The sequence below is a fragment of the Schistocerca cancellata genome, chromosome 1 (assembly GCF_023864275.1).
Source record: "Schistocerca cancellata isolate TAMUIC-IGC-003103 chromosome 1, iqSchCanc2.1, whole genome shotgun sequence".
NCBI lineage: Eukaryota > Metazoa > Arthropoda > Insecta > Orthoptera > Acrididae > Schistocerca > Schistocerca cancellata.
In genome coordinates, this window is record NC_064626.1 from 754,678,633 (window position 1) to 754,692,557 (window position 13,925).

General features: G+C 41.5%; 1 protein-coding gene across 2 annotated transcripts in view; it reads left to right on the forward strand.

Moving 5' to 3' along the window:
* LOC126186242 (cation-independent mannose-6-phosphate receptor) overlaps nucleotides 1–13,925 on the forward strand; it is a 628,020-nt gene that overhangs the window by 597,497 nt on the left and 16,598 nt on the right. For both annotated transcript variants that reach the window (XM_049928195.1, XM_049928194.1), the window contains exons 21-22: nucleotides 2,564–2,669; nucleotides 5,367–5,512. In XM_049928195.1, the coding sequence (XP_049784152.1) occupies nucleotides 2,564–2,669; nucleotides 5,367–5,512 (252 nt within the window). The remainder of the gene's footprint in view (nucleotides 1–2,563; nucleotides 2,670–5,366; nucleotides 5,513–13,925) is intronic.

The window sequence follows — 13,925 nt, forward strand, 5'->3', positions numbered from 1 at the left end:
CTCAATTACTCATGACAATAATTATTGCATTTATATGCTTGAAGAAATATGTAAGATCTCATTTAGTACAGTATCACACATACATTCCTAAAATGAGCAAACTGCAACTGATTAAATCAAGTATATTTTGTGGATTAGCACTATCAGAATACTGTAGTTAACCTTTTAATACCATGAAAAGTGACATTTAAGAGTGCTGTACTGGTAACTCTGGTTTGAGTTATACATCGGTTGATATGGTTCAAGTGGCTCCAAGCACTATGGGACTTAACATCTGAGGTCATCAGTCCCCTAGACTTAGAACTACTTAAACCTAACTAACCTAAGGACATCACACACATCCATGCCCCAGGCAGGATTCGAACCTGCAACCGTAGCAGTAGCGCGGTTCCGGACTGGAGCGCTTAGAACCGCTTGGCCACAACAGCCGGCTGGTTGATATTACACAAGATGTTACTGTCTTGTTGAAGCAAGGTTCACACTGTTGAATCCAAAATCGTGTTGGCAAAAATATGTAAACATTGCAGCCTGCCTTTTATTAGAACTTCTGTTGGTTAAATGTTTGATTTTTCTGCACCTAAAGTTATCGGTTATTTGACATTCCTTGCTATCCTGTGCTAATCTCTGCCTACACGATTCAGTGTTTCAATGATCTATGTATAATATTCTAGTCTACATAATCTTCATGAACCTTTCCTCTTTAGTACTCCTTCCATTGTTGAATGAATTTGTCTCAGTTGCACTAATGTGTACCTCATTAGCCTGCTTGAAAGATTTCTTTCATCACATACCTGACAGCTTCTCATTTTGCACTTGATCAGGCTGTTTGATTTTAATATCTGTGTTGAGTTCTCACCCCTTCTGTTAGCTATAATGGTATAAAGCATTGTCTTTGTAACTATTCTAGTGAGCCTGTATGGCAACACATCCTATATAATTTTGGAAACTCAGTAACTATATTGGTGCCCACCCAGCTGGCTGTGCAGTCTAACATGCTGCTTCCCAAGCGGGAAGGCGTGCTGGTCCCTGACACGAATCCGCCCAGCAGATTAGTGTCCAGGTCCAGTGTGCCGGCCGGCCTGTGGACGGTTTTTAAGGCAGTTTTCCATCTGCCTTGCCGAATGCTGGCTGGTTCCCCGTATTCCGTCTCAGTTACACTACGTTGGCGATTGCTGTGCAAACACTGTCTCCAAGTACATGCACACCACAGTTACTCTACCATGCCAACATTTGGGGTTTACTCTTCTCATATGAGACATTCCTGGGGGAGGGGTCCTCTGCGGCCCGAACCACACAATAACCTTGTGTTCAGTGTGGGGCAGCGGTGGGGCGGTTGGACTGCTGTGGCCTGTTGTGGGGTTGTGAACCACTGAGGGCAACGGTGGGACAAAGCCTCTCCATCGTTTCTAGGTGCCCTGTTCAATACACAGTGCACAACTATATTGGTGCAGAGCAGACTGCCCCTTGTTCAGAGCAGGTAGTATATGGCACCGCAATGAGCCAACAGATTCTGTACAATCTCCACAGATAGCTATGGTGTAGTGTGTGGGCTGGCAGTGGTGTTTGGTAGTTCAGTAAACACAATTTGACACAAACTACTTTATTCTTCATTGTACCCTCAAGTGGAAACAATGGGAGTGCTGTGTGTACTCTCAGACTGAAAACCTGAAAACTAAATGTATGTTTGCAAGAGCCAGAGGCTGCATGTGAATGTTGTGTTTAGTCTTTGTATTGTAGCATCAAATATGCTTCCAGTTTTTTCTTGTGTTCTGTCGCTGGTGTCTCCATTATCATTATCTGCTGTGCTTGTGATATGACAAAATAAATATGTCCTGTGCTGTAGTCATGTTGTTTCAGAGAGGCTTTTGTCTTTTACTGAATAATGTTTTCTTTGTATATGCAAGTGTGTTGTTAATTTCTTCTGGGGCAATTATCGTGTGTGATATTTCTTCCTTGTTGGGAGTAAAATTTCACTTTAAATACTATTTGCTGAATTGGTTAGTTGTTACATACATTCATGTCACTTATGAACTTTTCTTTCTTTGTTTTGTTTGTTCATAATCAGTATTGTCTTCTGAGATTTATTTCCTCAGTTTCTGGAATAATTCTTGTGTTTGTCTAAACCTGTTTTCAAATCATTGTATTCAAAGGATAACTGCTAACCACTGCAACTAGAAGCAAATTGTTTTTCTTTTCTAAATAAAGTTCTGTTATTCATGCAACTATAAACAATAGGCTCATTCATCCCAGAAAATAAAAGGAAAATTGGATGAAGCTAGTATTTTTGGTTCTGAACCTTACAAATAGAAAACATGCACGCCTCTGAGGTATCTTACAACTTATAACTTTCAGCTCCATCAAATAGTTAAGACATTCCAAATGCTCGTCATTTCTGGGATGATTGCTAAATCTTGCTGCAGCAGTTTTAATTATTGTGGCTATTATATAAAACAACCACATTCACTTTTCTCTTTCCCTGGATATTATTTTGTTGAAAGTAAATTTATACAATGTGATGTTATTAGTGTGATTTATTATAGTATTTGTTTTAATTTTTTCACAGCAAAATGAATGTGATGTTACTATTGGATGGAATTTACCAGCAATATGTCAAATAATCCATGATCATGCAGCACATCATGACGTCTCTAGAGGTGGTATAAACACAGGTAAACTTATGAACTAGCATTTAGGATATACTGTATAATAGACATGCACTCTGCCTAGTAATAACTTATAATAGTAATTTATTATTTTTATATTTGTAGCTACCTCTCCTCTGGGACCAGACATACACATAAATTTGTGGCACTTCAATGAGATCCCACATGTCATAATCGTATGCCGACATGTGAATGTGCAATCTAGAGGAAACCTTCCTAGCCACTCATTGTTCTAAACCCCTTCTCTGGTTCATATTTATTGATGATATCTTTGTGATGTGTTTCCAGGGCTAGAACACTATTCTCATTCCTCCACAGCTGCAATAACTGCTCTCCTATCTGCTTCAGTTTGTCCTTGTCAGCCCAACACACCACCTCCCTGAATGTTGACATCCACCGCTTTCTTGGCTTCACAAAAGCCTTTGTCCATATCAATCTCACCAACCACCAACTGGCCAGAATGTGGATGACACATCTGCAGTGATGAACAATCCCTAACCAGTATACTGAGACCTCCAAATGTAGTCCACATACAGAGTCTCTGTGCCGTGTCAATAGAAGCCACTAATCCTCCAAGTGTCTCCACATACGAACTCCAAGGCATAGGTATAAAACCTGTCCTTTATATTTACCCATATTTACCCACCACATTGTAACTACAGTCTTGCTACAGACATATCCTACTCTATCTGAGGTAGAGTCACCTGTGAAAGCAGCTTTTTCTTCTTTCATTCTATACTCAGACTCTCTCTCCCTCTCCCTCTCTCTCTCTCTCTCTCTCTCTCTCTCTCTCTCTCTCTCTCTCTCTCTCTCTCTCTCTCTCTCTCTCTCACACACACACACACACACACACACACTCTCTCTCTCTCTCTCTCTCTCTCTCTCTCTCTCTCTCTCAATCCACTCCTGCACTACATTCAATGCTATACATAATTTTACCTTCTTGCCCCTCCCACCTCCTTTTGCCACTCCATTTCTCCATTTGATACAATGAAAGCTGCAGGTGGAATGCAGTTGGCTGGGACAATATATTCCTGAGTGCACGCCTGCAAATGTGTGTTTGTGTGTTTCCCCAAATTTTTCTGCATTAGTTAGCTCTGGAGAATTTTCCAGTCTTGTTTTTGTGCCTGTTGACTGTCAGAGATTCACCTATTAGGAGGTGAGTTCTTGGCTTTATGTCTTTCATTATTTGTATAACAACCAGCCTCTGTAGCCAAGGTTTCTACTGCATTCCTGTGCAGCTTCTCCTGATTTTGAGGTAATCAGTTCACATCCTGGAAGTGGAAGACATTTTTACTGCCATGTGGCTGACTAGAGCAAGAAAGGTAGTGTTGTAAAGTACCGTATTACCAGTCTTTGCACCAAAGTCTTGTTCTCATGGGGACATTCAAGCTCAGAGGCTTCCTTAGTGCTAGTGAAAAGTGGTGATTATGTGTTGGTACCAGATTTCACTGTCTCCCTTATTTTATCTTCATACAACACAAACGTAACACCATACTATACACACATCCAGTTACCTACATTCAACAAAAACTCATTTAAGATACAACATTAGTACATCCAGAGGAAAGGGGTAATTGTGTGCCAGTGAAGAATACCCTTTCTGATTTGTTGGCTGTAGGTACCCCTCTGGATCTCCCAGCCAAGACCATATTGCATCCAGGACTTTCCATTATCAAATATATTTTTGTATTTAGATTTATAACAACGAAAATAATCAATTTTGATGTTACATGTCAAATTAGTGACAATACAATGTTTTAGTAGTAATCTCTGTCTTGCATATTACCCTGTCTTCCACCTTTAAGCTCTCAGGTTTTCAAATCTCATCCAGTGCAGTCCCCAACAATTAGTCTTTCCTTCTCATTCTGTCCGGTAAGTCTCTCCTTACCCAGGGTTCTGGGTAACTTTACTGAACTGTACCCATTTCCCTAAACCTCTCCAGTCCTTTCCCTTCATTCCACTTTCTTCCCTTCAACTCTTTTGCCAGAAGAAGAAGCCACTGGCTCTGAAAGCTTGTAAAAGTTAAATCATTTTGTGTGTGTGTTTGTTTTCTCCTACCGTCAATTGGTGAGTAAATTTTTTGTAGATTGCTACAGTAAGACAGAAGCATCTCTAATAGTAATAGCTTGTAGAGACACTAAACATTAGTGATCAGCCCATTGAAAGACCAGCTCAAGGTATATGTGTATTTGTGATTCATCGCATTTGCCCCAACCCTTATGCCACTTTTGTAAGAAGGAAGAACTGTGAGTCTGACAGGTAGCAATTAGCTCTTCTGGAGGGCACTAGCTATATTGCACATGATCAGGAAACGCAAACTGCAGTGTTGTCACTGTGTATTGCAATCAAATAAGGAAGTTCAAATTTTGTGCAGTTATAATTTGTGGTGCTATCTACATTGTTATTCAACAGATTGTGTGGCTGCAGACTGGAGGCTAACATATTACTGCTAATGAATGATGATCTTGATAATGATTTTCTTGCAACGTGCCAACTGTGCGCTAAGTGTTACATATTTATTGTGTTAATTTTTTATAAACGTATCATAGAAGAAGAGAATAACAACACACAGAGAAACTTCAGTGTCATTTGTACAAGAACTTCATGTTTATCTTATAACCACTGATTGATCAACTTTGCAATTTAATTATTAAATGGATATAAAACTAATTATACTGACATTTAACAAAAATGTTACAGCTGCACTTGTGGTGAGCATGCTCTTCATTGTCATCATAATAACGCTTGGGGCAGTTTTGAGAAAACAACAGAATCGTATTCGCTGTAGGAACTTTTTCAGTTGCTTTGCACTATCAAGATACAGAGGCCATAACTTCTACTCGAAGGTTAGTAATTAAAAAAGGTAAAATTATTTTACATCATAAGATTAATTGATCTTCATGATTAAGTATGACAATACTTTAGACAAAAGTAGCCTAGAGTAGCCAAAATGTAGAGCCAAATCTCCTTTTGATTGTGTTAATGTGTTTCAAACAAATTATCATTCTAGAAACAGCATATAGTTTTTTTTAAAAAAAAAAGAAAAGAAAAGAAAGGATAAAAATGCTAGTCCCCACATAAAGGTCTTGGAGAGGCACAATGAAAATTATTGCAAGAAATATTCAGTTTTCAGCCTAAGTCTTCCGTTAGACATAGAAAACTCGTCCATATTCACATAAGTACAACTCACACACACATGGGCACTGTTGTTTCAGGGTGCCAGGAGACAACAGTGGCAATGTGTGTGTGAGTTGTGCTTATGTGAATGTGAGAGAGTTTTCTACATCTGGCAAAGGACTTATCTGAAAGCTGAGTATTTGTAGAATTCATGTTCATTGTGCCTGTCAGTGACCCAGTGCCTCTTCTATCTCTTCTATGTGGCGAGTAGTTATCTCTCCTTTCCATCTTGTTATTATTCCATCCTAGATTCTTCATTGTTTGATTTTTATGTGTGAAACATACTTTCCAAAATGACAGTTGAAAATAGTACAGACAATCCAAGAAAAAACATTTTATGTCCAGGAGAAGGTATACTAGTTCTGAAAGTAAAATGAGCTTGATGGGAAGACAGTCGACAATCTGTAAAACATTTCACCATCTTCTTCAGCATGTTCATCAGTTACTCTTCACCAATGTATCACTGCTATTATAGTCTCAAAAGGTAATTGAATGATTCTTGTGTTTTAATTGATGTAATTTAATCCCTAATATGAAAATGTAACATCAGCTGAGTAATAACACATTTTCGTCCATTTAAATCTTTTTATGTTTTTCTCTTTTCGATGTCATAAAATTTTTTATATTGCAGAAAACACAACTTTGTGCCACCTCTTTCTCGTACACTAAACACCACCATGCAACTAAATACTTAGTTCTGCAACCTCAGCCTAATTTGAGGTCTCTGCCTATTCAGCTCCAGCACTTTCGTTCAGCAGCAACACTCACATACAAATCCAGAATGACTCAACTCAATTATGGGAATGCATTTCCAGATTCTCACAGTCTTCCGTAATTCAAGTAATTACTCTGTTGACCTTGAAGGATCACTTTCCATGACTTCTGAAGTACACTATGGAAACACCACCTACAACCCAGGGGGCACACAGCTTCTATGCCTCTCAAATGCCACCAGCCAACTCCATGATTTTGCAAGCTCCAAATTGCTATGTGACATTACTTCATTTAGGCCTTAGAACCTGTCAGGATCAGGAGAAGAACATCGACATTTTCATTTGCCACTTCCTGCTCCCACTTAACAGTGCTTCAGTAAGCTGCTGCTTTCTGCTTGGAATTGAGCTCAGGTGACAATAGGTCTTGTGTTTTAAGGTGGGTGTCAATGCTTCTATTTGTAGTTCCTACGTATGTTTTACCACATGTGTTTGAACCAATAAGAAAGGTGTGTGAATATTTGGAAACTTCAGAGGACCTATATCTGCCATTTGCCACTGCACATATGGTCAAGCGTGTATGCGTACTACAAGCCACATGCCACCCCCCCTCCCCATCCCCCAATCAACTCTGCGCCCTTACACAGCAGTCTGCTGGTGTCATTAACTGTCAGTTGTCTGGATACATGTAAACAGTACGGCTTGCTGAACATGTTTGAGACTGTAACTACTTTCTAAGTCATTGTAGCCACTGGTGGTGTCTCTAGAATTGGAAGATGAAACATTAGGCAGAGAAATGTGCCTGATGCCCGTAAAATGAAAATTACAAAACACTTACCTACTTCTTTCAATGTATTGTGTGTTATGGGATCCAGAAACATAACACACATTGAACCTCTTGCCCTCCGGGAACTAGAGCGACACAGTCATGAACCTTTCCTCCAACAGTCTTAGCCCCATAGAAGTATCAGTCCTTTAAAAGGCCTCATCTTTTTTCCCACTCCCAAATTCAGTCATGCAGGACTTGTTAAAGACCTTCTCTCCTTTTCCCGGTCCCTACAGTGGAAACATAGACCAATGTTGAACCCTGCCTGACTCAGTTCACTCCTACATCCAACTGGGATCCATCCCTGATGCCCCCAAATCACTCCCTGTTAACTTTCGAGAATTTCTTAACCTCGAACCTTGCCTCACCATCATTCCCCAAAACCCTCAACATGCAAACCCCACCTTACATCTACAGAAAGATCCACAGTCCACCACCTAAAAACTGACCGATCGAGGTGGCGCAGTGGTTAGACACTGCACTCGCATTCGGGAGGATGACGGTTCAATCCTGCGTTCGGCTTTCCTGATTTAGGTTTTCCGTGATTTCCCTAAATCACTCCAGGCAAATGCCGGGATGGTTCCTTTCAAAGGGCACGGCCGACTTCCTTCCCCATCCTTCCTTAATCCAATAAGACCGATGACCTCGCTGTCTGGCCCTCCTTCCCCAAAACAACCCAACCCAACCTAAAAACTGATCCCGACCCTATAATCCTACATGCTGACAAAGGCTCTAACACTGTTGTTTTGAACTACAAGAATTACCTAGCATAACCATCCACCTATAGCCCTGTTAATGTGACCCTGTTCCAGAAATCCAGCAGGATCTCCAGTCCCTACTCAGATTCTTAGGCCCTTCCCAGAACCTCTCCCCAGAGTCCATCTCTCTCCTCACCTACATCTACATCTACATCTACATCCATACTCCGCAAGCCACCTGACGGTGTGTGGCGGAGGGTACCTTCAGTACCTCTATCGGTTCTCCCTTCTATTCCAGTCTCGTATTGTTCGTGGAAAGAAGGATTGTCGGTATGCCTCTGTGTGGGCTCTAATCTCTCTGATTTTATACTCATGGTCTCTTCGCGAGATATACGTAGAAGGGAGCAATATACTGCTTGACTCTTCGGTGAAGGTATGTTCTCGAAACTTTGACAAAAGCCCGTACCGAGCTACTGAGCGTCTCTCCTGCAGAGTCTTCCACTGGAGTTTATCTATCATCTCCATAACGCTTTCGCGATTACTAAATGATCCTGTAACGAAGCGCGCTGCTCTCCGTTGGATCTTCTCTATGTCTTGTATCAACCCTATCTGGTACGGATCCCACACTGCTGAGCAGTATTCAAGCAGTGGGCGAACAAGCGTACTGTAACCTACTTCCTTTGTTTTCGGATTGCATTTCCTTAGGATTCTTCCAATGAATCTCAGTCTGGCATCTGCTTTACCGACAATCAACATTATATGATCACTCCATTTTAAATCACTCCTAATGCGTACTCCCAGATAATTTATGGTATTAACTGCTTCCAGTTGCTGACCTGCTATTTTGTAGCTAAATGATAAAAGATCTATCTTTTTGTGTATTCGCAGCACATTACACTTGTCTACATTGAGATTCAATTGCCATTCCCTGCACCATGCGTCAATTCGCTGCAGATCCTCCTGCATTTCAGTACAATTTTCCATTGTTACAACCTCTCGATACACCACAGCATCATCTGCAAAAAGCCTCAGTGAACTTCCGATGTCATCCACCAGGTCATTTATGTATATTGTGAATAGCAACGGTCCTATGACACTCCCCTGCGGCACACCTGAAATCACTCTTACTTCGGAAGACTTCTCTCCATTGAGAATAACATGCTGCGTCCTGTTATCTAGGAACTCTTCAATTCAATCACACAATTGGTCTGATAGTCCATATGCTCTTACTTTGTTCATTAAACGACTGTGGGGAACTGTATCGAACGCCTTGCGGAAGTCAAGAAACCCGGCATCTACCTGTGAACCCGTGTCTATGGCCCTCTGAGTCTCGTGGACGAATAGCGCGAGCTGGGTTTCACATGACCGTCTTTTTCGAAACCCATGCTGATTCCTACAGAGTAGATTTCTCGTCTCCAGAAAAGTCATTATACTCGAATACATACGTGTTCCAAAATTCTACAACTGATCGACGTTAGAGATATAGGTCTATAGTTCTGCATATCTGTTCGACGTCCCTTCTTGAAAACGGGGATGACCTGTGCCCTTTTCCAATCTTTTGGAACGCTACGCTCTTCTAGAGACCTACGGTACACCGCTGCAAGAAGGGGGGCAAGTTCCTTCGCGTACTCTGTGTAAAATTGAACTGGTATCCCATCAGGTCCAGAGGCCTTTCCTCTTTTGAGCGATTTTAATTGTTTCTCTATCCCTCTGCCGTCTATTTCGATATCTACCATTTTGTCATTTGTGCGACAATCTAGAGAAGGAACTACAGTGCAATCTTCCTCTGTGAAACAACTTTGGAAAAAGACATTTAGTATTTCGGCCTTTAGTCTGTCATCCTCTGTTTCAGTACCATTTTGGTCACAGAGTGTCTGGACATTTTGTTTTGCTCCACCTACCGCTTTGACATAAGACCTCTACCATTCCGCGCACTCCTACCTTCTACGTGCTCCCTAAAGTTCTTAAACCCAACCACTCAGGACGCACCATTGTGGCTGGTTACTGTGCCCGCACTGCGAGAATCTCTGCTGTCATAGACCAACAACTTGAACCTATTAGCCGCAATGTACCCTCCTACATAAAAGATACCAACCATTTTCCCACTGACTCTCCACAGTTCATGTCCCTTTACCACACAGTGCCCTGCTCGTCACTGTTGATGCCACCTCCCTTTAAACTAACATCCCTAAGGTCCATCGCCTTACCACTATTGAACACTACCTTTGCCAATGCCCAAAGGATTCCAAACCAACCACCTCCTTCCTATTCATCATAACCAACTATATCCTCATCCACCGTTACTTCTCCTTTGAAGGCATTACCTACATACAAATCGGGGATACAGTTTGGGGCACCCTCATGGCACCATCCTATGCCAAACTATTCATGGGCCATTTAGAGAAATCCTTCCTAAACACCCAGGATCCCAAACCCGTCACCTGTTTCATGTTTGTTGATGACATCTTCGTGATCTGGATCGAGGGTGACATCATGTCCACATTCCTCCAGAACCCTGACACCTTCTGCCGCATTTGCTTCACCTGGTCCTACTCGATCCATCAAGCCACCTTTCTGGATTATTATTCACATGAAGAACTTCAAATGGCATTTCTAGTGGCTTGTTTATGTAGTGTAGATCACTGGTCATGTCATGATCCAGAAAATTTAAGGTGTACATATGATCAGTAAATTACTAGATATGAAAGCTAGATACATTACGCTGTAATTAATGATTTTAAAGAGTAAAGATTATAGTAATTGCACAAAATTGGCATTTGCAAAAGTAATCATTTTGACAATGATTCCACTCAGAGAGAGGGAGGGGGGGGGTGTGTGTGTGTGTAAGATAGTTAGGTGTGAATTCTTGGAATTTTTCAGCGTGCATGCACAAAATTTCAGTTCCCTCCAACAAATAGCATAGCTCCAGCAATGTGTCTAAATGATGTCTGAAAGTGATGCATATTACAAGCAGTGTGTCATTACTGACGTCTTATAAAGGAGAAAGACATTGTGGGGAATATTCACCAAGTTTTGTGTGAAGCCTGTGCAACATCTGCAGTCTGCGGGAGTACAGTTGGTAACTGTGTACATAGGTGGAGGCCATCAGAAGGTGGTTTGACGGAGCTAAGTGATTTTCAGTGAGCAAGACCATCTACAGCCGTCAGACCTGAAATATTGCAGCATGCTGTTCTCATTTACAAGTACCAACACCTTAAGACTCAGCAAGTGGCACTGTTGCTGTCATTCGACAAAGGAAGTGTGAATGTAATTATCTGAACTCTTGGATATTCAAAAGTGTATGCAAGAAGGGCACACAAATGCCACAGAAAAGACGTTTGTTCAGAGTTGTTGCAATATTTTGTAGCTGAAGGGGAGAACTTTCTGTCCCAGATCGTGACAGGTGATGAAACCTGGGTTCACCACCTTGAGCCCAAAACAAAGAGACATTTGATGGAGTGGGATCATCTCTCTCAACAGAAGAAAAAATTCAAAGCAACTGCTTCTGCTGGCAAGATTATGATGACTGTGTGTTAGACCGTGAGGGCGTGATGCTCATCAATATGATACCAAGAGGCATTACCATTAATTTGGAGGCTAAATGAACACACCAAGCACCTCAAGAAGTGTTTCCAGTGGCTTCTTTTTTATAACAACACAGGGGATATTGCGATTCAACATGATCGGCCTCACACAAGTTTTTGAGGACTTCTGAACATATAATGAAACAAAGTTGAATAGTGTTTCCCCTCTATAGCCCTGACCTATTTCCCTGGAACTTTCACTTGTTTAGGCCATTAAAGGATAGCATTTGTGAAAGACATTCTGAGGATGACGAAGAGATGACATGCACATTGAAGAAATGGCTCCATGTCCAGAACAAGGGCAAATACCAGCAGCACATATACTTCCTTGGACTCGCTTGGGAGGGCCATAGAACTAGAATATTATGTTGAAAAATGGGTCGGGTAATTGGTTCTTACTGACATATATCAATCAGTAGAATTATCACAAGGAATGAGCAACTATGTTGAAAGACAGTAAGTATGTTGTGATTTTTGTTTTATGGGCATTAGGTAGTGGTCAGAGGCACAATTCCTTGCCTAATGTTTCATTTTCCAGTGTTGGACACATCATCAGTGTGTAAGTTTCATTATGTGAAATAAAAAAATTGTCGAAGACACAAAATGTGAGGCTTCCATTCTGGATGAACCTCATAAATAAACAGCTGTCGGAAAATACAGGAAATAGAAACAGTAGCAAGTAGTTCAGGCATACAAATAGTGTTTGTAAAATATTATATCTAATGAAAAAATCTTTCTATTTTCATTCTTTGTTGTGTGCTTGGAAGTGATAGATTTACTTTTCACATGCTCTGTCCGTCTGCAGCCCGCAGCTTGATCTCCTGAATACAGATTGACACAAAGCTTCAGGTTACCTTTACATCTGCCCTGTTCAGGAGGAAGATTAAAAATGATCTATGTAAACTTAAAACAAATCTGATAATCACAGAAAAATAAGTTACTGCTAGTAGATAGTATATAGTGTCTGAATGTACTAGTTGGAACTGAATATCTACTAATTGCCCATAAGTCCAGCATTATTTATTTATGGACACATTATTTTTATTTGTGCTGATAAACCAAGGGATATGTACAGGGTGTTTCAAAAATGACCGGTATATTTGAAACGGCAATAAAAACTAAACGAGCAGCGATAGAAATACACCGTTTGTTGCAATATGCTTGGGACAACAGTACATTTTCAGGCGGACAAACTTTAGAAATTACAGTAGTTACAATTTTCAACAACAGATGGCGCTGCAAGTGATGTGAAAGAGATCGAGGACAACGCAGTCTGTGGGTGCGCCATTCTGTACGTCGTCTTTCTGCTGTAAGCGTGTGCTGTTCACAAGTGCAAGTGTGCTGTAGACAACATGGTTTATTCCTTAGAACAGAGGATTTTTCTGGTGTTGGAATTCCACCGCCTAGAACACAGTGTTGTTGCAACAAGACGAAGTTTTCAACGGAGGTTTAATGTAACCAAAGGACCGAAAAGCGATACAATAAAGGATCTGTTTGAAAAATTTCAACGGACTGGGGACGTGACGGATGAACGTGCTGGAAAGGTAGGGCGACCGCATACGGCAACCACAGAGGGCAACGCGCAGCTAGTGCAGCAGGTGATCCAACAGCGGCCTCGGGTTTCCGTTCGCCGTGTTGCAGCTGCGGTCCAAATGACGCCAATGTCCACGTATCGTCTCATGCGCCAGAGTTTACACCTCTATCCATACAAAATTCAAACGCGGCAACCCCTCAGCGCCACTACCATTGCTGCACGAGAGACATTCGCTAACGATATAGTGCACAGGATTGATGATGGCGATATGCATGTGGGCAGCATTTGGTTTACTGACGAAGCTTATTTTTACCTGGACGGCTTCGTCAATAAACAGAACTGGCGCATATGGGGAACCGAAAAGCCCCATGTTGCAGTCCCATCGTCCCTGCATCCTCAAAAAGTACTGGTCTGGGCCGCCATTTCTTCCAAAGGAATCATTGGCCCATTTTTCAGATCTGAAACGATTACTGCTTCACGCTATCTGGACATTCTTCGTGAATTTTTGGCGGTACAAACTGCCTTAGACGACACTGCGAACACCTCATGGTTTATGCAAGATGGTGCCCGGCCACATTGCACGGTCGACGTCTTTAATTTCCTGAATGAATATTTCGATGATCGTGTGATTGCTTTGGGCTATCCGAAACATACAGGAGGTGGCGTGGATTGGCCTCCCTATTCGCCAGACATGAACCCCTGTGACTTCTTTCTGTGGGGACACTTGAAA